This window comes from Poromitra crassiceps, assembly GCF_964638095.1.
Source record: "Poromitra crassiceps genome assembly, chromosome: 6".
NCBI lineage: Eukaryota > Metazoa > Chordata > Actinopteri > Beryciformes > Melamphaidae > Poromitra > Poromitra crassiceps.
In genome coordinates, this window is record NC_139627.1 from 20,747,879 (window position 1) to 20,773,408 (window position 25,530).

General features: G+C 45.5%; 1 protein-coding gene across 3 annotated transcripts in view; it reads right to left on the reverse strand.

Annotated features, from left to right (window-relative positions):
- man1a2 (mannosidase, alpha, class 1A, member 2) overlaps positions 1–25,530 on the reverse strand; it is a 288,606-nt gene that overhangs the window by 128,123 nt on the left and 134,953 nt on the right. For all 3 annotated transcript variants that reach the window (XM_083639580.1, XM_083639579.1, XM_083639581.1), the window contains exon 6: positions 19,509–19,627. In XM_083639580.1, the coding sequence (XP_083495706.1) occupies positions 19,509–19,627 (119 nt within the window). The remainder of the gene's footprint in view (positions 1–19,508; positions 19,628–25,530) is intronic.

Genomic DNA, 25,530 nt, shown 5'->3' on the forward strand with positions numbered 1-25,530 from the left:
CCCATCTCTCCTGCTTTACTACTGTACACAGTGGAAGCCTCCCTTCTCGCCTGCATCTCTCCTGCTTTACTACTGTACACAGTGGAAGCCTCCCTTCTTTGTATTTTCCTCACGGTGTGCGTGTGCGCCAGTGTGTAGCACACACACCGTTTGGCCCAAATTCTTCAACAGAGCATGAAGGAAATGTGATGATAGTCCTTCAAGTTTGAAGGCAAACAATTTCTCCACTCAACTCGTTTGAACAGAACGCTCCATTTCTGCATGTCAGGCAAAACACGGCATCACATGATGCAACATTAAAAAAGTGTCAAGGGTTTTGCCTTTGAATCTCTCGACACTTCGAAACTTTGGGAAATAAAAAATATATATGAAACTCTTGTTCCTGTATAATTAAATCGAGATAATCAAATTGAGCTGGAACGTCCTCTTGACAGCTGCCACTAATCTATCTCTCCATCTCTGCCACATTGTCTCTTATAAAAACCCAGCGCTTTAGCCGGGTGTGCTAATGTGTTGTGTTAATGCCTGGGTGAGTCCATTCATTTGGTGGATCTTTGAGTGCGGCGACAGACACGGACCTCACGCCAACACATCCATCATGGTGGGCCGCTGCAGCGTGGGACCCCTGCAGGACCCCTGCAGGACCCCGCACAGTCCAACAATGACTCACCGCCCGGGCCGGCCTGACAGGGCAGCTAGCTCATCAGTCATTATGCTGGTCGGGGGCTGGTGGAGGGGGACAGGGATAACATAATGTGAATGTGCAATGTGAAAAATGAATATGGGAGCCACGCAATTATCATTTATACTTAACATAATTTTCATTTTAAGCAACAAGTGTTTGAAACACACTACTGCACGCACAATTTATGTAGTGAACACCAAAATGAAGTGAACAACAAAGTAAAAGATGTCTTTATAGGTAGCTCTTATCAATTCCACTTATGGCTCATTTCCACCACATTTTACTGCCCTGCACAGCTCGTCACCACTCGGCTCTACTCGTTTCGGCCCGATGGACGTTTTGCTTCCACCGCGGATCATCTGCCCCCACCCACCCCCGCCCACAGCTGGTCGTCATAGCGACCGCATATCTGTCCTTCGCTTATAACCGAAGTAGGCTATAACATAACGTTACAATTAAATCCATCCACAGAACTTTTAAACTGTTTATGAAATACTGGTGCCTCTAAATGACCTACAGTGTACATGGGCAAATGTGACAATCGGCCAGGAGAATGGATATCACTTTGTAGTTAGTCAAACTCACAGGCATGCGCTGCGCTGCGCGGGGACAGGAGAGGCGCAACAGAGTGAAGCCTGTACCCCGCGGCCTCTCACCAGGCAAGCCCGCGGCTTCACCAAACACCCGCTGCGGCCTAGCGGAGCGCTGCAGCCTGCACTCAGCTACAGAGCTTCTCTCTCAGACAATTGAACACCCGCCACGATTTTATTTCACCGGAGGCAAAGGCAGCAACACAAAAGACTGATGGAAATATACATAACAGAAGAGAAGGTAAGCCCACTAAACTGGTATGCAGCCGCTAGCATTGCATTGACAGTCAGTAGATAGACAGAGTAAACACGATTCTGCCTGACCAATCAGTCGTCAACAATGTTTTCACGTCACCATATGGTACCGGGTTCACAGAATAGAATCACGACGAGGCAGGTACGAAAAGTAGCACGACTCGACCCCAATACAACCCGGGCTGGGATAGTTTTTAGTGGTGGAATGAGACCATTTATCGAGTCGAGCGGAGCGGGATCGCGCTACTACCTGCGGTGGAAATGGGCCATTAGTGTAGCATTGTAGAAGTTGAAACACACAAACACACAAGGAAACACGTCCAATGCAGAAACCCGAGCAAAATGGTGCACACCGTCTTCGGATTGAACACACGCCCTGACTTCAGGCTAGCCTGCCCTAAAGGCTAAGCTAAGCCAAACAAACCACGGCTTCCAAGTTTCTGACCAAGGTCCGGTCAATTGAAAACAGACTTGAGAAACTTAAAACTACTGGGAACGATTGCTTTCGTTTAGTTCCGTTCCGTACCCAAGTACGATTGCCCCCCCTCCTCTCTCCCCTGCTGGTCAGCTTTCACATTACAAATTTCTTCCGTCCTCGGGAAAACTCAAGAGTACCCTTGCATTATCAAATACACCTTTAGTGTATCCTCGCCCGTGTGTTGCCTACGTGGTTCGGTACGGTTGGCGTTCACATCCGCAAATGTTCTGTCCCCGCCCGGGCATGCCCAAGCGTTCCCCACACCATTTTTTCAAGTGGACCCTGTCACGGTTTGCTGTTACGATTCCGGTTGGACAGAACTGCTGCATCCGCTAAGAGCAGGGAGGGGGCTGTGCATTTCTGTCAACAGCAATGTTAATGTGGCGGACTGACGGACCTGCCTGCAGCCAGAAGACTATCATTGTTAGACCTACTGCTGTTTATGTTCCCTCACATGCTAACGTGAAGGCTAATGTAAAACAATGGATCAGGCGTGGCTGCGTGCTCAATAAAGCCGATACCGATAACTTAAAAAGATCCTTGATCGGCCCCGATTAGGGATGTTCATTTTGAACAATTTCCATAATTGAAAATCGGGAAAATTAACGATCAATTATCGATCATATTAATAATATATATATATATATATATTTTTTTTAATATATATATATATTTTTTTACAAAATGAATGCCTATGGCAGAAAATACGAAAGACAACGTGTTCTCCTCAATGAACTCTTTATTTCAATGTGTCTCCTCTCCAACACTCCTCTTAACACTTTGAGTGCCACGCCCTTGGGCAAAAGGTTGCTGTACTGTGCCACATAGGCCGCAATGCATTTTAATATAGCCATATCATTTTTTGTGTTCCTCTTATATGGACAACCAATAGCCTCAATGAAACTTTGAACCCTTCTGTTTCATTTAAAAAAAAAACTGTGTTTATAAACCGTTCCATTTTGGAAATACACCCCTCTGAAAAAGAGTGTTTTCGACCGAAAAGAGCATGCTGAAATTAGTTTCTGAGATAATCACATCTTTATGTTAGAAAGGCGACAGAATGAATTCTGCTTTGAGTTGAACAAAATGCTATAGCTGAAATGAAAGGTTAGAATGTCTAGTTTACCTGCGGGAAAAAGTATGTCAAAAGAATGTGTTGTTTATTTTCTACAAATATTAGTATACAGCTTGGTCTAACATCAAAATGCTCACTTTCATGGGGTCATGCTGGATGTTGAAGTCCATATTTCCACAAAGAAAGAAGATATCAACTTTTTTTTTTTTCTGGATGAAACTACACATTCTAAGCTTTCATTTTGTGTGTAACATAACAATATTCAAACACAAAATTTCCTGCATTGTTTTATTTTCTTGAAAAGAACCTGCGTGCGCAGACCCTACACCTTCTTGCTGGTCTTGATTTACTGCTGGTGGGCATCAGATAGCCTATTCTAGCTTGTTTGCTCATTATGCATCGAGCCTGCTGCCTGGGTGTGTCAGTGTACTGTGAATGGTTGTATGCTGTAGTGGCCTGCGTGCCCCACCCCCCTCCTCCCCCTCCTTCGTGGTGGGAGGAGTGTCTCTGCTGCGTTTGCTCTGTTTGATCTGCACTGAAAAAGTCCGCTGCCTGCATCCCCCTGCTTTTTTACAGCGTGTCGCCAGCTCCCAGCTGAGAATAATGTAATTTTTCAGAAAGACCCTGGTGTCGCCGTGTCGGCAACTAAATCATATGGATGGACTATCGCAGCGGACACGGTAGGGGCTCAATTATGGCAGCAGATGACTGCTGTTCACAGGCACAGCTAACGGTATGCACGCTTCATGCATATCATTGCGATTTCCGTTTCCTCATCACTTCTTCTATCTTTTCTCCTGGCCTTTGTCTAATCGGGAGGGCACTGTCGCCACCTAAGGGTTCTGTAAAATAGGTTAGACACATTCAATAGCTCCCATATTGTAAGAGGCGATGTAAGAGGCTTAGATCGACATTCCCCCGTCAAAATATGAATTTGGAGTTATTGACGCCATTTGGCGTCGCTGGCAGCGTACGGTAAATTTCTCTTGACGCCATATGGCGTCGCTGGCACTCAATGTGTTAAACAAGGCTGTTAATTTGGTGTTTACTTTGCAGACTGCACGTTTGCATGTTTAACTGTTAAACAAAAAATATGTGCGTGCTTAACGCAGCTGAGCCACACCTCTTACTGTAGTCTTAATTCAAACTATATAACCGCATCTCTTTTAGACACTTGACTTACACACATACAGTACATAAACTTAACTTAAATAAATAAACAAAAATATTCGTTTGGCGGCCTCCCCCGATCAAAATGTACAATCCAAAACGAGAGAGAATGAGAGAGAGAGAACCAGAACGAGAGAGATGATGCTATATTCAGAACTACAGACCTGTCTCTCTTCTCTCATTCCTTTCCAAAACCCTTGAACGAGCAGCGTCCGAACAACTTTCTCTCTATCTCTCCCAGAATGACCTCTTGGACCCTCTGCAGTCCGGTTTCAAGGCTTCGCACTCCACTGAGACAGCTCTTCTTGCTGTCACAGAGGCCCTTCACACTGCTAAGGCCTCATCCCTCTCCTCTGTCCTTGTCCTCCTTGACCTGTCTGCTGCCTTCGATACAGTCAATCACCAAATCCTTCTTTCCACTCTGTCTGACCTCGGCATTTCAGGTTCTGCACTATCCTGGTTTGCTTCCTATCTCTCGAACCGCTCATACCAGGTCTTATGGAGAGGGTACGTCTCCAGATCCTGCCCTCTTACCACTGGTGTCCCCCAGGGCTCAGTCCTGGGCCCCTTACTTTTTCTTCTCTATATCAGATCTCTTGCCTATGTGATCTCTTCTCATGGCTTCTCTTATCACTGCTATGCTGATGACACCCAACTTTTCCTTTCCTTCCCCCCCTCCGACACTCAAATCGAGGCTCGCATCTCTGCATGTCTCAAGGACATTGGCGACTGGATGTCTGCCCACCACCTCAAGCTCAACCTTGGTAAGACAGAGCTACTCTTCCTCCCAGGGAAAGACTGTCCTCTCACAGATCTCTCCATCTCCATCGACAACACCACTGTACTGCCCTCCCAAACAGCTAAGAACCTTGGGGTGATCCTCGACAACCAGCTGTCTTGCTCTGCCAACATAGCTGCGACAGCACGCTCCTGTAGGTTCTCCCTCTACAACATCCGCAAAATCCGTCCCTTCCTCACAAGAGAAGCGACTCAACTCCTGGTCCAGTCACTTATCGTCCCTCGCCTGGACTACTGGAACGTGCTCCTGGCTGGCCTACCTGCCACCGACATCCGACCGCTTCAGCTCATTCAGAACGCTGCAGCCCGTCTGGTATTCAACCAACCCAAATTCTCTCATGTCACTCCCCTCTTCCGGGACCTCCACTGGCTTCCCATCTCAGCTCGCATCAAATTCAAGACACTGGTACTGGCCTACAGGGCAGTACACCAGTCAGCTCCCCTGTACCTGCAATCTATGGTCAGGTTCCAAACCTCTCACCGCTCCCTTCGCTCCTCTACCAGTGCAGGGCGCCTCGCTCCTCCTTCGCTACGGGCGCTCAAAAGTCGCTCATCCCGATCTCGACTCTTCTCCTCCCTGGCACCCCAATGGTGGAACGAGCTGCCACCTTCGGTCAGGACTGCTGAATCACTGCCGATCTTTCGGAAAAGACTAAAGACTCACCTTTTCAGGCTCCACCTGGGCCCTTCTTGATCTAACTTCTTTCTCTCTCTTTATTTAATATAAAAAAATAAAAATAAAAAATAAATCCTAAACTAAAACTCGTACCACTGTTCCTTCAGGATTTGTAGTTGTCATAGACTGTGCTCCATAGTTGATTGCTCTATTGCTGTCAAAAAGTGTGTTACTGTAAGTCGCTTTGGATAAAAGCGTCTGCCAAATGACGTAATGTAATGTAATGTATATTGTTACTTACTTCACAATTATGCCTATTATTTAACTTAGAGTCTCATAACACAAATCACTGACTCATGAAGGCATGGTGACTAGTGTCCCCTCAAACAACAAAGTGAAGTTTAACTCCAGCAGCGCCCATCGGCCTACTGATTCTTGTTTAGGAAGATAAGCATGTTAACATGCTCTGGGGTGAGACGCGAACGCAGCTTATTGACAGTCAGTCCAGCAGCAGAAAAGACGTGCTCTGAAGGGACCGAAGTTGCAGGAATGCAGAGGTATCGTCCCGCTAACTTCGCCAGCCTGGGGAACCTGTGTTCATTCACTTTCCAGCACTCTGCAGCGCTGCCCTCCAGGGACAGGGGAGTCTCCCTCATGAAGTTGGTAACTTCGTCTTGCATCCCAGCGTCGTTGCGACAAGTGGAGTATTCCTTCCCGAGCAGCATGGCCATAGCAGAGGCTGGCGTGGCTGGGCCGCCCCCCCTCCTCTGTGTCGGACTCGGAGTCATCAGACAACGCCACCGCATCATCTCCCCCAGCCTGTGGGAGAGCAGCCTCGCCCGCATCCAGTGACTCTCCAAGTTGAACCAGCCTCGCATTTGCATCTCCTCCCCGCTAAACACCGCAGTGATGGTGGGCTGAGACGAGGACGAGGCGCCTTCCTGGTTAACCAGGCTCGGATGTTCGCTGTTCAAGTGGTGAATCATTGGTGTCGTAGCCGTGTTGTACTTATAAACTGCCTCACAGTTCTTGCAATAAACGACATCGTCTTTTAACTCGAAATGGTCCAACACAAAACTTCGCCTCGCACGCTTCATTTCTCACTTCTCAGTTCTCACTGCAGCTCAATTAGACCACACCCATAGCCCCACCCACAGAGGTGTTCTGTTCATTGTTCTCTGTCGGTCCCATTGCGCCCTCTCCTGGTTGCGACCACGTAGTGAAAATCAAATTTGATAGTTTCAGCCATTTGATTTGATACAAAAATATATATAAAAAATCGATCAAAATTCCACATGATCGAATCAATTCCTTAACGATCAATTATCGATTTTCGATAATTGATGAACATCCCTAGCCCCGATACCGATTTCAGAGATCGGAACATCCCTACCGTACTTCTAACATCAGTTGCTCAATCATGGGAGTGTTTTTAAATTCCAGAGAGAGAGGAGTTTTTGTTCCAAAACAAGAGTTCAGGCCAGAAAGTGAGTTTTGAAAGCCAGAAATCTCAGCAGCTGGCCAAGAAAATGTCACTGGTATTTATCAACAACCTTGTAATATATACAGTATATATTTAGGACACTTTGTGCTATGAGGGGGATAGAAATCGCACTCTCTCTTCAACACTTCATGCCTGAACTTAACCCTTAACGTAAACCTAATTCTACTCTGAACCTTAACTCACACAGGAACACACACAGCGGCAGTGCTTCCATGTATCACTGAGCTCAGTGAAGTTAGGAACTTGCACTCGCACTAACACACACACACACACACACACACACACACACACACACACACACACACAGTAGGCGAGTGATTAAACTTGACTAAGAGTGATGTCTTTAATCTTATAAGTAAGTAGAAATCCAGGCTATGCCCTTTACTGCAGCACCAGAGCTGCGGCTGCACGCAGGGACGGGGCCACACCGCGCTTCGCTTTGAACAAAAGTTTGATTTTCACGAGGGCCTGCTTAATAACGCTTTCAATGACACTGCTGGACCACCACAGGCTTTAATAACGCTTTCAATGACACTGCTGGACCACCACAGGCTTGAGAAATACTGCTCCCCATGAGCCGAGGAATTACCTGTTTCATGAGAGGCCTGAGTAATGCCGGGCCACACTGCTCAGACTCAGCCTAAGCTAGCTTAAGCTTTTATGAATGTTACAGTTGCTGGTAGCTAATACCTGAATCCTCTGCCTAAAGCAGGCAGGTATGAAAGCATCAGAACCAAGCCATGTATACAGACACACCTCCCTCCCTCCCTCTCTTCAGAAGCTTCACTTCTCATCCTCTCTTTAACTTCTCCTCCCTCTCCTCTCCTCTCCTGACAAAGGGCTTCTTCTTATTATTCTATTTGTCATTCTATCCCTCTGATTCTTATTACTCCAATACTAGCACATATTTCCACACCCTGTATGTACAGTATATTCACCTTATGTAGCCCCGCCCACTTGACCCAGTTGTGTTATGACTTCCTGTTCAAAACACCGCCTGTTTTACCTGCTCACTAGTACTGTACTGTCACAGGAAGTGTAAACACAATAGACCAAATCACCGTGACGTCACCATGTAAACAAATTTACTTCCGGGTACCACTTGGGGAAGGCGGCAGGTTTAAATGTGCGTGTTGTCAAATAAATGCTGTCAAACCCTCTCGTTGTTTTCGGCCGACTACTTTCATTTTAAATGGTTAAACGGTTGGTAAACATGCTTGTCCGACGTATCTAGCCTTTCTTCTGTGTTTGTTTTATGTAGTGTTAGCTAGCTAATAACGTTTGTTTGTCTGTCAAACTCGCTGTTTTTTTGCAGACTCGTTAACGTTACAGACAGAGCTACTGGCGCCACGTTAATTTAATTTAGCTTCAAGTCTACTCTGGTCTGGTCCAACAGGTAAATTAGCTAGTCTGGTCTCCACTAACGTTAGTGAAAGTGTTGTTATGAATGATATTAAACAACAACACAACACGGACGAACCATTTTTGTATTCTTTGTCTGTTTTTGTCTTCAACACGTCAGTTTGTGACGTCCACCGCCATTATAATGTGTGGACCCAGGGGTAACCGGAAGTAAATGTAAACATCCCCGCTGATTTGGTCTATAGGAAGTAACTGGCTGACCCCTGTGTTGGAACATGAGGTGAAACACTTCAGTCTATTCTCATGCTTGTATCGTATATTGCGTTTAGTGTTATACCCTACCTATACCTACCAGTCAAACGCTTGAACACACACATTAACAAATTGAATGATGAATGAATATGCAGTGATCCAAAAAGTGTTACATTAAAACAATCTTATATTTTAGGTAGTTTACGTAGCCGTCCTTCGACTTGATGGAAAGCCAAAGGCTTTGGAAAGTAATTCATACATAGGATCAACTTCATTATATATATTTTTTTTATGTTTTATTTTCCATTTTAACAGAACAACACACGAACAAAGCAAACGAACAGGCTCAGAAAGAAAAGCATACATATAATATAAGTATTACAATGTGGTGCTACCAGCCACAAACTTATGTGCTTGTAAGAGATATAAGTTATAAATCAGAAACACCACGCACAACCAGTCGCGTAAGTGATGTCTCTCCCGCCAGTCCATTGTTGTTGATGATGTGACGTATAATGTGCGACACGAGATGTAGTTGATTGACAAAACTAAACCTTATTTTCAACATGCATAGTTATCTTTTAAATTTACAAAATTTAACTTGTGTACCCCGTGGCACAATTCAAACGGGATCAAAAAAGTATTGTCCCTTGCCGTTCACCACCATTCATATTCCTTCAGACGCTGGTGGCCAGAGAAAGGCAGGAAGTGACATTCACTTTGGCTCTCTATGTATGAAATGTGCTATACAAATAACCTTGCCTTGATCGTTGCAGCTGCTGTACTTTCTACCATCCCTCTTTCAACACCTAATTTGTCTGTCTTTCTATCCTCCTCAATTTGACTGCTGATTCCCTCTCCTCCTCCTCGTCCTCCTCCTCTCTCTCCATCCCCAATTTCTCCCTCCATCCATCCCTCTCTCTCTCCTGTATGAACACGGCGAGGTTAATTATCTCTGCGCGTGTCAGACTGTTAGAGCCCCTCAGCCGACCTGCTAGCTGCCCTGTGATTACCTCTGCATGCATGGGACTAACAAGCCCGGGCGAGAGACACAGACACAGGAAGAAAGAGAGAGAGAGAGGGAGGGAGATGGAGTGAGTGGAAAGACGGAGGGCATAGAGAAGTGGAGGGAGAGATAGGGCAAAGGGGATGAAGGGCGGGATGAGAGTGTGATTGTAATTGGAAACAGAGGGAGAGAGAGAGATGGGAGGAAAAGACAAGACGGAAAGGTGGGAGGAAGGATGGAGGGATATATACAGGGATAGTGAAAGGATAGAACAGGTAGGTAGACGAGGGAGGGAGAAAAGGAAGAGAAGTAGAAATGAGACAGAAAAGTAGGAAGATGGATGTAAGGATAGAGAGGGATAATGAACAGATAGAAAAAAAGAGAAAGAAGAAGGAAGATGGAGAGAGGAAAAGACAGACTGGGGTAATGAGTGGACAGAAGATGGAGAGAGGAAAAGACAGACTGGGGTAATGAGTGGACAGAAGATGAACAGAGGAAAAGACAGACTGGGGTAATGAGTGGACAGAAGATGGACAGAGGAAAAGACAGACTGGGGTAATGAGTGGACAGAAGATGGACAAAGGAAAAGACAGACTGGGGTAATGAGTGGACAGAAGATGGAGAGAGGAAAAGACATACTGGGGTAATGAGTGGACAGAAGATGGACAGAGGAAAAGACAGACTGGGGTAATGAGTGGACAGAAGATGGACAGAGGAAAAGACAGACTGGGGTAATGAGGGGACAGAAGATGGACAGAGGAAAAGACAGACTGGGGTAATGAGTGGACAGAAGATGGACAGTGGAAAAGACAGACTGGGGTAATGAGTGGACAGAAGATGGACAGAGGAAAAGACAGACTGGGGTAATGAGGGGACAGAAGATGGACAGAGGAAAAGACAGACTGGGGTAATGAGGGGACAGAAGATGCACAGTGGAAAAGACAGACTGGGGTAATGAGGGGACAGAAGATGGACAGAGGAAAAGACAGACTGGTGTAATGAGGGGACAGAAGATGCACAGTGGAAAAGACAGACTGGGGTAATGAGGGGACAGAAGATGGACAGAGGAAAAGACAGACTGGGGTAATGAGGGGACAGAAGATGCACAGTGGAAAAGACAGACTGGGGTAATGAGGGGACAGAAGATGGACAGAGGAAAAGACAGACTGGGGTAATGAGTGGACAGAAGATGGACAAAGGAAAAGACAGACTGGGGTAATGAGTGGACAGAAGATGGAGAGAGGAAAAGACATACTGGGGTAATGAGTGGACAGAAGATGGACAGAGGAAAAGACAGACTGGGGTAATGAGTGGACAGAAGATGGACAGAGGAAAAGACAGACTGGGGTAATGAGGGGACAGAAGATGGACAGAGGAAAAGACAGACTGGGGTAATGAGTGGACAGAAGATGGACAGTGGAAAAGACAGACTGGGGTAATGAGTGGACAGAAGATGGACAGAGGAAAAGACAGACTGGGGTAATGAGGGGACAGAAGATGGACAGAGGAAAAGACAGACTGGGGTAATGAGGGGACAGAAGATGCACAGTGGAAAAGACAGACTGGGGTAATGAGTGGACAGAAGATGGACAGAGGAAAAGACAGACTGGGGTAATGAGTGGACAGAAGATGGAGAGAGGAAAAGACAGACTGGGGTAATGAGTGGACAGAAGATGGACAGAGGAAAAGACAGACTGGGGTAATGAGGGGACAGAAGATGCACAGTGGAAAAGACAGACTGGGGTAATGAGGGGACAGAAGATGGACAGTGGAAAAGACAGACTGGGGTAATGAGGGGACAGAAGATGGACAGTGGAAAAGACAGACTGGGGTAATGAGGGGACAGAAGATGGACAGTGGAAAAGACAGACTGGGGTAATGAGTGGACAGAAGATGAGAAACAAGTTGGGAGGATGGGCAGAAGGATAGAGAGCGGCATAATGAATGTATAGAAGAGGGAGGGAGGAGAAAGAAGCACAGTAGTAGGAGGAAGGATGGAGAAAAAGAAAATACTGAGATACTGAATGGATAGTAGAGCTGTCAACAATGTTCTATATTCAAATATATATTCAAATATTGAAAAAGCAGACATTCAAATGTGAAAATGTATATTCGTTTGTGGGGGGAAAGAAGCTGCACTACAGCGGCTGTCTGCCTCGCGTGTTCTGGTGTCAGCCTGGGCCGCTGCACTGCATGTCTGCAGAGAGCGTTTATTAGAGCGAGACGGCCCAACTGCGAGTCAGGAAGTGTACTGTATTGGGTCATCTTGTTTGTGTATAATATCTTTGATGTCTGCTTTGCACGTTCTCGCGTGAGCTTGGGTTGCTACACTGCATGATGGACAGGACTCACACATCGTTACTTTCACTGATGTCAAGCTGAAACGAGCGTGGTAATGAGGTAATGGGGGAGAGAGATCAGAACAAGGAGGTTCTGGTTCACAGCCCAACTCGGCCGCAGAGAGAGTGATTTACAGTGCGAGTAGTCAGACTCAACGGAAGTAGGCTGCAGGTATCACCTCTGCAATTGGTGGCGACCATTCAAGGTGGAATTCCCTGCTCCTTCCGCTATCAGCGTTTTTTCTAAGTACCTGTCACATAGTGACACAACAACAACCTGCATCTAAGAACCTACATTATTTTATTTGTTTATTTTGTAATGTGTAGGTACAGTATGTAGACATGTTTATGTTGAAATAAACATACATAAAGTTGTTATCTCTCTCGTTGGATTGGTTCGCCCTTTTATGGACATAATGCGCAAAAATAGATATTCCAATATTTTCGAACAAATGTGTTTTTAGAAGGAATATTTGAAAGTCATTTTTGGACAATTTTGACAGCCCTGAAAGATAGAAGATAGAGGAGTGAAAAAGTAAGGAGGATGATGGATGGAGGGATAGAGGAAAAGAGGGACTGTTAACTGTCATGAAGGAGGGGAGAGAGGAGACATTAACGTGTTGAGTGCGGCGGCGACAGGGGGGTTGTAAAAGAGAGAGAGAGAGCGACAGCATGGCGACAGCAGGGAGGGAACACATGGAGAGGAAAGAAGGTATCATAAAAGGATGGAGGGAAGACGGTAAAGAAAATGGAAAGAAGAAAAGTGGAGGGGGGCGGAGGAGATTGATAGGCGAACAAGAGGAGGGGGGTGGTAATGGGAGAGGATTGTAACATGGAAATAAATGAGAGGAGGGATGGATGTGAAGGTTAACAGGAGAGAGAGAGAGAGAGAGAGAGTATACTATGTAAAAACTGATAGAAATGGGGGTAAAGAGTGAGATCATATGAGGGATGATGGTTACTGTATTATGAATGCGAGGTAGGACAGAGTCGGCAAGGAATCAGGCTAAGAAATAGAGCTGAAACAATAATCCAGACTGTTTTGCTAGACATTGTGATCAAGATGATAAAATCACGATTGCTACTAGTCTTGATGAGTTGGGAAACAAAATCACATTTTAGAATAACAGAAAAGACATCAAAACGATGAAAGAACACAAATGGAATTATGCGGCGACCAAAAAAGTGTTACACAAATCAAAACCAGGGTATTATTTTAGATTAGCCGCCCTTTGCCTTGATGGAAAGGCAAAGTGGAAAGAAATTCATACATAGGATCAACTTCACTATTTATATTTGTCTAAGGTCGCTTTCACATATAAGCTGGTGGACTCGGTGCGATTTGGGGGGGTGAAGTTGCAACATTGTTGCAATTTTCATTTGGTCACTTTCACACAGCAATTTGTCACAAGCGCACCAAACTTTCTGAACAATGTCACATGGTCGAAATGGTCACTCGTCTATTGGACAGAATAGAGAAGGAGAATCTCTCCTCTTCAGCAGGCTTCTTGCCTGGCTGAGGGCTGACTGACTGAACACTGACTGAACACAAGTGAATCCGCAAAACACAAACCATGGAGCAACACCTGCGATATTGTGATTTCTGGTTTTACTTTGGTGTTACATCAAATAAATATTTTACAAGAATGTGCCCAATATGAGCAGCAGATGAGGCAGCAATCTGTTGAACATTTCATTCTGCAGATGAGACGAGCGAGGCAGTACGTACCGAAGGAGAAGGCAAGCCAGCTGTTGAGAGACAACGATGTGTTGTTATGACGACGACGTACGTCACGCAGCACGCAGGTACTGTACACGTGTGCGCGCCGCAGTGTTTGGTTTTGCTCCCTTCTACTGTCTTCTACTCATGATGCACTGCATGAGTGCATCAGATGTAGGCATGGGTCGGTGTGAAATTTTTAAAACCGGTTCGGTATTGCTCTCCAAACCGAATCTAACCGGTATACCAAATTTTGCCACTAGGTGTCGCACTTTGAGCAGTGCTTCCCAGTTTCGGCGATAAATGACTGTAGAAGTTGGATTTAACCGTGTAGCATAGGCTGCTGAGGCTGCCTTTTAATTTGCGTTTTAATTTACCAGTTCCTGGCATAATGAAAAATGTCGGTTCAGACATTATGCATGGAATCAAACCGGTTCCAGCTGGAACACCGGACCGGACCGCTAAGACCTGAGATCGACCCATGCCTAATCAGATGCACTGGCGCTTCCTATTTGCTCTTGTGTTTAGTTCGGTTTGCTTTCACACAACAAACGAACAAAGCCAGGGTTCACTTGGAAGCGAACCGAGACCCAAGTTTTCAAGCGGACCAGAGACTTGTTTGTTCCACCCCAGAGTTCGTTTGCGCTTTCACACCACCCCAAACGAAGCGGACTATCCGAGGAAACAAACTCTGGCACGTTTAAAGCGGACCAAACAGCTTATATGTGAAAGCGACCTAAGAAACACATTTAAAACATTTAACACATTCACTGCCAGACGTTTTTTTTTTTACTGTAGTTAGCTTCTGCCAGAGGTTTTTTTTGAGGATTCTGGCTCATCTTTCAAGACCCGAGGATTCTTTTCTGCTAAGATTTTGTGAACACACAATATCTCAAAAGAACTAATAGAATGTGTGCTTTCTCTGTCTAAAAGAGTTAGTTTGTACTAGAGTTAGTAGTTATGTAAGCATTAGCAGTTGAATACAGCATGGTTTCAGCGTCAGAAAAATTATTCAGAGATAAACGGCTTTTTGTGAAATTCGATAGAACAGTCACTTTAACCATTCATTTTTGGCATCAGTAAGAGTCAGACATCTAAACAATAGTTTTGAACAGTAATTTCCTCCATAACAGCAGGAAACCCCCCTCTGCTTCCAACTCCTCCCTCCGTGTGTGTTCTCCTCCTGCCTCCCTGGCTCTCCAGCGGGCGTGTCACAACGAAGTTGCTGCTGCCTGGCTGCTGCCTGTTTGAGCGGCCGCTGTTTGAGGAAGTCTCGGTGGACTCGCTCGTTTCGTGGAGTTTTGGTTGAGAGCTTTGATGCGATTCTGGTCATATTTATGCTGCGTGTTTCAAAGTGTGCATCCAATCTATTCTTGGAACCCCCCACCGTTGCCACCTTTGTGCATCAGCGCGAAAGTGAAAGCGTTTTCGCCATCAATTTTACAGTATGAGAACGGCTTCGTCGCGCTTTTCCCTCCAGTTTTGGGTCGCCTCTTTCTACTGTGGAGAGACATGTCGACACTCAGTGGGTCGGTAAAATAGATTATACACATTCAATACCTCCAATTCTGGTGTAGGAGACGTAAAAGGGTTAGATCAACGTCCCACCGTCAAAAAAAAAAAATCGATTCTGAGAATGTGTTAACACGTCCTTGGCAGTCAACAGCTGGATTCTGAAAACGTGTTAACACGTCCTTGGCAGTGAACGTGTTAAACATAAAGACTTTAGATCAAAATGGCTTCAAGAGAATGAAAAACATAGTACATTCAATAAGGTGTGTCCAAACCTTTGAGTAATGTAGTGTAGTGTAGTGAATATTTTGAAAGCCTGTAATGTGACAGCCAGTAATCTAAGGAAATGTGACAAATTATTCGACGGTATCAAACCTCAAGACATCTGAAGAGAAGGATTGAATGAATTAAGTACAGTTCCTTTGTGAATCCAGTGTGAAATTGATTTGATTTGGCTGATCCTGTGTAGCTCAATGTGCTGATTAAAGCACTAACACTGCCAGGGTTAGGGGTTCAACTCCCACTGCAGCAACATACTACAAATCTATGCTGCTGCTGCTGGGCACTTGAATGCATCCACCAAATGGCTTGTATTCAATTTAAAGTGCATTAACCTCAACGCTGTGTAGGGCAATTCTACCAATGAACCGTGTGTGTGTGTGTGTGTGTGTGTGTGTGTGTGTGTGTGTGTGACGTGTGTGTTTACACTGGCTCACACACACAGTCGGCAAGCCTAGATGTCCATTAATTGTCTGGCTTGCTTCTGTTGTGTCATTGTTGTTTCTCTCTGGGTGTTATTTGATCACTGGCCTAATGAAGGTGAACTCTGGAGCGTTTACTTTGGCCTAATGAAGGTGAACTCTGGAGTGTTTACTTTGGCCTAATGAAGGTGAACTCTGGAGCGTTTACTTTGGCCTAATGAAGGTGAACTCTGGAGTGTTTACTTTGGCCTAATGAAGGTGAACTCTGGAGCGTTTACTTTGGCCTAATGAAGGTGAACTCTGGAGCGTTTACTTTGGCCTAATGAAGGTGAACTCTGGACCGTTTACTTTGGCCTAATGAAGGTGAATTCTGGAGTGTTTACTTTGGCCTAATGAAGGTGAACTCTGGAGCGTTTACTTTGGCCTAATGAAGGTGAACTCTGGACCGTTTACTTTGGCCTAATGAAGGTGAATTCTGGAGTGTTTACTTTGGCCTAATGAAGGTGAACTCTGGAGCGTTTACTTTGGCCTAATGAAGGTGAACTCTGGACCGTTTACTTTGGCCTAATGAAGGTGAACTCTGGACCGTTTACTTTGGCCTAATGAAGGTGAATTCTGGAGTGTTTACTTTGGCCTAATGTAGGTGAACTCTGGAGCGTTTACTTCATCATTTTAGTTTGTTTGGGCCAAATACCAGCACTGAGACACCTGCAAATATGAGCCTCATACCCCCTTTCCATCAACTAGAACTAGTACTGGTTCTGGGCTGGTGCTGGTTCAACTGTGAACCTTCTGAGAAGTGGTTTGTTTTTTCCACAGGCCAAGGCTGGCTAGAGAGCCCCGTGATTACATCACTGAATAAGTCTGAATGATTCGCAACATGGCTACCAGGGCTCACGTGATTATTAGCCCATAAATGTTCCTATATCTTTGCAAATAACCCTGCAAAAAAAGAAGTAACATCTTAGTTTAATGCAGATGCAAAGGACTATGTAATTGGCTTGTTCTAAAAACACATTTCAGGAAGATTGGAATTGACCATGTCTCTCTCCTGCTCCTGGCAGCTCCCTGCTGAGCAGTGAGGACAGTTGGGCTCTCTCCCCGTGGACTGAGGGCTCACTGCGCACTTGGTGAACAGCCATTTAGACTTCATCTACAAGCTACTTTGTTTCAGTTTCAGTCAGACTTTCAATGCAGTTCTTTTCTATACGAGGATGCTTCACTCGATGCAATATCATCTCCATTCACCCAGCCGCCGTGCTTGCTTTGTCTGCAGAAGCAATAATCCCACATGCAGCCCCTGACGTAAGCGGCTCTTTCATCTAACCCAGCAAAGAGTTGGTGTCACCCTGGAAGCTCTTTCATCTAACCCAGCAAAGAGTTGGTGTCACTCTGGAAGCGGTTTTCTTGGCCGAGAGCCAGTTCTTTGGCTGTCAAAACACAAAGAACTGGTTCAAGATAAGGCACTGGCTCCAACCGGCTCTGGAACTGGCTTGGTGGAAAAGGGCTATCAGTCTTCTAAACAAGCATCTCTGATGTGGTTCATTAGGAGTGAAAACACATTCAGACCAACTACAGGAAAGAACCACTATGATACGGTCTGAGTACCGGTATGTTTGATGAGATCTTGACCTTTGATAGGCTTGCCGCTCCTCATGTTTGGAAAGCCTTGCACACCAAAATGAAGCCAACCGCAGTCCAGACTGATGCTCTTATTCAGCTGTTTCTTCATGTGTTCACATCTGGTTTTAAACACCAGAGAATGAAAATCACAGCAAAAAGCACAGACCAGTTCCATCAAGTTAAGCTACATTTAGAGGAATTGGAATAGAGTGTGTTTTGGCATGCCCCGCTCCCCAGCTGACAAAATGTGTAATCCTTGGTTCACTTGTAATCAGTGCAGTGCAGTGTAAACCTAAATGAAGCAAATATAATAATGCAACAAAGTAAACCTTTCCACTACGGTTGGACCAAAGAAAACACTTGATGTGAATGACTGTAGGAGTGAATGTGGTACCACTCATCCCCACCAGAGGCAGTTTATTTCATCTCTGTTCCTCATTAACGCTGTAGGCACCAGCAGTTTTCCCTGCCAACTTCGTTACCATGGCTCCTGCTTTGTCTCCTAGCTACCGAGGCATGTAGCATCGTCTCTCGCCTCCCTACACGTTACTGCGTGGGGTTCTAACTACTGAACTCGGAGGACGCGCTGACAGCTCTCTGAAAAATGCAATACCTCGGTGGCGGTCTGTCAGCAGGCAGAACAGCCAGTGTGGCTTCTGTCTGCTTGGCTGTCATCCTGACTGGAAGAGCTGTCATGGGAAGAAGTCTTACCGTCTCCATCAGCAGAGGGAGTCTGAGTGGCTGGAGAGAGCCACTAGTATACTGTATATCCAACAGTTTAACAGTTTGTTTAAAAGAGCTCTATTCATATAAACACACCTGACCTAACCTGTCTCCCTTAAAAACAGAGCTCACAGACAATGTACTTGGTCAATTCCCCCAGGAGAGCTGTAGACTAGCACATGCTTCCTCTGATACCTGTGCAGTCGCCAGCCGCTTCTTTTTCCCTGACAGCGAAGAGTTTCACTGGCAGGACATAGCGCGTGGGAGGATCATGCTATTCCCCCCCCCCCCCCCCAGTTCCCCTCCCCCCGAACAGGCTCAGAGGAGGCACTAGTGCAGCGAGTAGGACATATACCCTTAATCCGGCTTCCCACCCGTCGACACGGCCAATTGTGCCTGTATGGACGCCCAAGTCCCGACTCAGCCCGGGGGTCACACGGGGGCTGAAACCCGCGACCCTCCTGTTGGAAGGCAGGGAATCTACCACTGCACTACCCAGACGCCCCTAGAGATGCCTTTGTTATCACAAAAAAAGTGTGCAACAAAATCAGATACATCACTAGCAATTGGCAATCATCGGAGAACAACAGCTGGGTAACTTGTGAGGAAATAACATACCTAATGAGAAATATGTTTGAATAAGATGTAATCATTTTATATTTAATAAGACATAGCAACCCTTTCATTTCTATAGGGAAAAGCTTTAGACCAGGTGTATGTAAATTGCTTTCACGCTTTGTACATTATGTTATAATTCTTTGTAAATGATCTTGTTTAATTTAGGATTGTGCAAAATGCAAACGATCGCATATCTTTCATATAGACTGTTTTCACAGAATTGTCAGTCCTCCTGTCTGCTGTGATGTTTTCGGAGATGTCTTGTCCATAGCAAACACTGCAACAGGAAGTGAGCTGGGGTTCAATTTAGAATGTTTATGTTGTTGAATTGAAACAGTCTATACTCACTCCCTTTGCCATTTTTCTTATGTCTTGTCATGGTTTTTCTTTTCTTTTTGTATTGTACCTGGTTTATGCCTCGTCTCACGTGGATGAAAATGCAAAATCAGTATGAAAAAGGGTAATAAAAGGAGGTGCATACCACACTGAAGTCCAGATTTTGTTCAATCCACTCCTGGCCTTCCTTGAACTCCTCTTTCAGGCCCATGATGTACAGGCTGTCCAAGGCATCCACGATGGTCGCCCCCATCTGGGAATTACCTGAAGAAGACACACACAGACAATGGCATTCATTTGTCAAGTCATGCACTAAACTATCAGCACCATTTGACTTCTTTGCCAATGGGAAGCAAGATTGTTTTTTGAAGACCGAGTGATGCATTTTTTTTAATCTGCTGATAGCAAATATTTTGTTCTAATAATCCTAAAATGGGACTACTTTCATGTCAGAAAATGTCTAGTAGTCAGCGAGCGTTACAGTAAACTTGCCAGTGAAAGTTTTGTAGAATCTCATCAAAATCTTGCATTAGAATCAGTTCAGGTTAAGAGCTGCTTTGCTTGGACAACCAGTGCAGTGTTGATTAATTACACCAGAGATACGTAACGGATCAAACTGCATCATATCAGAGGTGTATGACATCAACTGGTGCACATCTGCTTTTTAATTAAAGTCCCATTTTTGCCTGATATAATATTGGTCTAACCCCAGTGCACTGACAACACAAACATCTTCCTTTTCCTCCTAAAGTAATCCCCCAACCAGTGTGAGGCGCTGTGACAAGCGCTGACTGGATCAACAGTGTGGGGTGCAACTGCCTTGGTAAGCCTTAGGCCGTGTGTCCATCTAGGGTCTTTTCATCAGCTCCAACATCTTTTTTCAGTTGTTTCCAATGAGGAGCGAGCGTATGCGGGCGCACACGGACGTCTTGAGAAAGTGCGCTGCGCCCAGCGTCTATTTTCAGCGCCAGCTCCCAGTGCTTCCAGCTGAAAATATTTTAACTTTTCAGAAAGACGCTGGTGTCGGGTGCTCCTTTTCAGGCAACTAATCATATGAGAAAATATCAAAACCGATACAGAAAGGCTCAATTGTGGGAGCCGATTGGCTAGACAATATTTCTGGTGAGTGTTGAGCTAAATCACTGTAGTGTGTTGTTAGCTAATGTTAGCTGTCAGCTATCAAGCTAGCTACCGCACTGAGCTAACGTTACTTTCAGACTGTTTCCTTGCATATAGCGCTGAAATCAGCGCTCCCCAGCGTACTTCCAGCAGAAAAAGACGCTAGATGCCGTAGATGGACACACGGCCTTATTATACTTGCGCGTCATCAACCCTTTGCCGAATGCGCCAAGGGGTGCGCCGCAGCTGGCCGGCCTGTTGGCGCAGCTCGGCTGAGGGGGCGTGCAGCTCCTCAGTACGAGAGCTGTGATTGGCTGTTGCCTTGGGCAGCGTGCGTATCCGCTGACGTACTGTATTTGTTGTGAGAGGGGAAGACGGGGAAGACCGACAGCCATGTTTTTTTAACACTGTTCACATACAGGACAATACAATACAAAACAGGAAACATTTCCTCATTTAACAGTGCCTGTCCCTCATCTACAAAAGCCTTCTGCAGGCGCGCGGAATGAGTTTTGAAATGGGCGGGACAATAAAATAAACAAAATATCCCCAAAACAATATCCCCACCCTCTCCCTCCTACCAAACACCAGCGGGCGCACAGACGCGGACACAGACAAATTTGCATATTTCCCAGCAAGCCTTGGGGGGTATATAACTTTTGAGAAGAAAGCAACCAAATCAGGCTAAATAAGTGGTAGATAGAAATAATATGTATTTTTTAACACAACATGCAATTCTTGAATATTTCAATATTGGACAAAATAAAACATAAAAATAGACTATATGAATCAAAACCCTAAGTGTAACACACATGGTAGGAAGGTGGTATTTATAGCTATCACAACCGCAACGAGATATAGCCGTGATTGGGATGTTTGAAGACCAAGTCCCAGAGCGCTGGCTGTGCTGTTACTCTTTTTGTCTTTTTTCCCCCAGTCTCTCTCATTTTGGGTGGACAAATTGTCCCCTTGTCCCCCCATACCCTTCTGCATAGCATAAAACGTCAACTTTCCGACATGATTGCAAGTTCTTGGTAAACAACACGATAGCGTCATATGTAATGGACATGAGTGCACCACAAGCCACCTAGTGTTTCGGAGGTGTACTGCAGCCAACGCGCCGAGTTACATTTGAGTATGTACAATCTCGCTGTCGCTGCTAGTCGGCAGCAAGGCTCCAAGTTGAGGCTGCGCGGAACCCTGTCAGGGCCTTTCCTGTAAATTATTAAGTTATTCAGTGACCGGGTCTTACCTACAGCTCCCTCTTTTTCTCTCTTACACACCCACTCTCTTCTCCCATCTCTATCTCTCTCACACACTGTGTTTTGCATACTCTCTCTCTCCCCCTCTCCCTCTGCCTGGCCTCACCTTCACTGTCTGGAGGAGGAGGAGGAAGACACCTCTCCCTCTGCCTGGCCTCACCTTCACTGTCTGGAGGAGGAGGAGGAAGACAGCAGTGTGGCGTGCTGCTTCATTAAATCACAACTGACAGGAAAACCACTCCTCTCCTCTACCTATCCCTCCATCCACCGATCCACAATGTCAGCACGCAATGTCACCAAAGGCCAGCGGAGAGGTGGTGAGGGAAAACACCAGTGTGCGTGCAGGTGTGTGTGTGTAGGAGGGGGGGGGGGGCGGGTACCAGGGAGAGATGATAGAGGAACCAGGGAGACTGATGGAGAAGCGAAAAGCAAAATGGAGGCTGTAGAGGACAAAGAAGGAGACATTATAGATAGGAAGAGCAGAGCGAGAGGGAGAGTGTAGCAGAGGTAGAAAGAAAGAGAAAAGAAAGTGAGAGACGAAAGGAACAGCAGACAGATGAGAGACTGGGGGGGGGGGCATAGAGATGCATCCAACTGTTACATCGCTTTAACTACTAGAGTCATTTAACAGGCTTTAGCTATCGGCATGTCTCCTTCTCTTATCTAACTTCAATACTTTCTTCCGTCCCACAGATTACTGTAATCAATGCTTCTGCCCTCTCAGAGCGCCTGAAAACGCAATTGAGCGGGGGAATATCGACTTCCACTCACGACAAAAATTGCACAATTTCCAGTGATTGATATGAGCCTTCTCTATTGATACGCACCACAGCATCTTGTCATACTCCATGAGCGCTCCTCTCCTCCACTCACTTTCTAACTTCTTGTTTCAGGCTCTGACCTCTAGCTGATGGCACAGTGAACGAGCAACACTTGTGCTCTCTTGAGCAAGGCACTTCAGCCTGAGCTGCTCCGGTGAGGCTGTGCAGTGGCCGACAGTGAGACTGGTTGTACTGGGAAGATGCCAGGTGTGATTCCCCCTGGCCAACAGGCTTGTTCTTAGCCTGATATCAGACTGAATTGTCAACTCATTACCCTCATTTCCATGTTCTAGTCTGAGATTGCACTCTGTTTAACCCATTTCGATGAGGGGAATTCCCATTTCCCCTAAACAATCACTAGAGACCATCGTATCGGCCTGAATCTTATGTTATCCCAGTTGGGAGAATGTAAAAAAAATAAATCCCCTTTGAATAAGTGCGTGTGTCGTTCGGATTTCAAAGTAATTGGTACTTTCAATCCATTTAAAACGGCCTTGATAGCAGGCGGTGGCCCCCCACCCCCACCCTGGATTAGCTCTTATGCTACAGTATGTTTCATACGTATCACATGTTGCTTTGCTATATTGATGCGTACTTGTGCAACCGGAGTGACAATAAACATGTTGAATCTTGAAGCCATGCTTTGAAATCTGTTGGCCGGTTGTTGAGCCGCTTGTAACATTGTATCGGTTACCGGTGTAGGCACCCGGATGTAGCAGACAAAGAGTATTGAAGGCAAGAGATGACAGCGCTCCCGCCTTGATGTTGCAGTGGGACCACTGAGCGGAACAACCTATTAGCCTTCAGTTCTTATCAATTTAAGTTCTTTGGCGCAGAATCATCAAAGTTGTCCTGCTTTGCTACTGCGATTGGTCAAAGAGTTCGATGATTGACAACAGACAGCAACCAATCAGTTGGGGCTGAAAAATACGTCACCGAATCAGTGGCGGATAGGCTTTGAGTCCAGACCCTAATGAAGGATTCATTGGGGCTGGGTACCAGGCTAGCGGTAGCCTCGTTTAAGTGCTTGTTTGACATGGGCTACAGTGTGTTACAGTGTGTGCTGCTGCAGCTCCTTGGCCTCCTGTCCTTTCTTATCTGTGTGTTGAAAAGGAGAGAGCTGCAGTGTTATTATCCTTATAGACAGGAGGCTCTAAATCACTCTAAAAATACCCTGCAGTCAGGCAGGCAGGGCTGATAGCTCTACGCCCTGGCCCTCCGCCTAATCTGGACAGATTGGCGCGGCCGTTGGTGGAGCAGAGCCCCTGTGCTGCACCGCACCGGCCCCACCTACCTCCCTTCTGTCACTCGTATCACCTGGAGGTACGGGTTCATCAGAGTGATCAGACCTGGCCATGTGACATCGCCGAGCCAATGACAGAGGCCGCTCACATTTCTACTGTCAGAGAATATTGCTTTGATGTCAGGGCTCTGTGCTTCCTCTGTATTCACAGCAGCAGTGCGGCGCCACACAGGGAACATCTCCACTGCTCTGAATCAAATGTGACAATGAGAAAATGGGATATTAAAATTACATCATTTAGCCATTTGTCCCCTTCTAAAACACCAAGAGGCACAATCCTAATTATTTGAGAAGATACAATCAGATCAATGCTAGGCTCTCTGAATGTTGTTCATGAAGCCTGTATCTGTAATAGCATAAGAAAGAAAAAAAGAAAAAAAAAAAAAACTCCCTCCCATTCTAAGTGGGGCAGCTTAGCTAAAAAATCCATAACAATTGTGCATTTTGCGATAAAAGCATATAATTTTGTATGCTTGCAGCCAAAGGCAATCCAAAAAGAATTGGATGCGTGGGCAATATGATTTTTTGGTGGGGTTTTGGTGGGATGGAGTCAGACTGACAGCCTATGGACATTGTAACTGCAATAAAGGGAGGGAGCACCCCACCCTTCAAATACTCTTTGAGAAAACTGTAATCAGACAAGCTAGGAAGATCATTGCTGACCCCTCTCATGTCTTGTATTCAGAATACGAACTGCTTCCATCTGGCAGGCGTTACAGAGTCCCAATCAAGAACAAAAAAAGACACCTCAACAGATACAAATACTCTTTCATCCCCATATCAGTCAGTCTCCTAAACTCAGGTCATAGGTAATGTATTGTTGATTGTACTGTAAATTATTGATGTTTGCACCTTGGTTGTGTGTTTGCACATGTCGGCACTGGTGTGCTATGCACTATTGTTTTTTGTTGTTGTTTTTGTTATGGCACTGTGTACCTATGTGGCAGCCTGTATGTCCAAGACACATTTCCCTCGGGACAAATTAAAATAATCTTGAATCTTGAGATCTTGAATCTAAAGTTCTGTAGATTAATCTGATATGGATGATCTTGGTGTCAAATCATAATTTTGTATGATGAGGAAGTCAGATTTGGAACTTTAGAACTGCTCAGAAGTTTCCTTCTATCTCACAATTCAATAAGTTAGTTCTGAGCAATTATGGGAATCAGTTATTTTGAGCACCAGCGACGTCCAGACACGATGAACCGGGCGCCCGCCTGGCGCGACGAGACTCCTTCCCTGCCTCTTGTCTCCTGAGGGCAGGCTGGGTCTCCCCGACGGACCGGTGTTACAGTGAAACCTGTGAGCGGAAAGGGGCACTGATGCACATGTACGGCACAGTTGGGTGTAACACTGGATTGCATCTGCCCTCAGAGACATTGGATTCTGCTCAGGATCCTTTTTGTTTAATGAAAACGACCTGCATTCAAGTGTTAAATAACTAAAGAACGAATGGCACTTGATTTTCTTATGAAAGTAAACGCTCTGTTCTTTCTCCCACACACCTAAAGATTTTCAAATCCTTGAAGATGATAAAAATCTTGAGAGTCCACACACCTCACGACAGAGATAACCGATTTTCTAACATTTCAATCTTGGAACGCACACACAATCGCTACTGTTCAGACGCAACCCCACACACTTGACGATTATGTTGAAGAT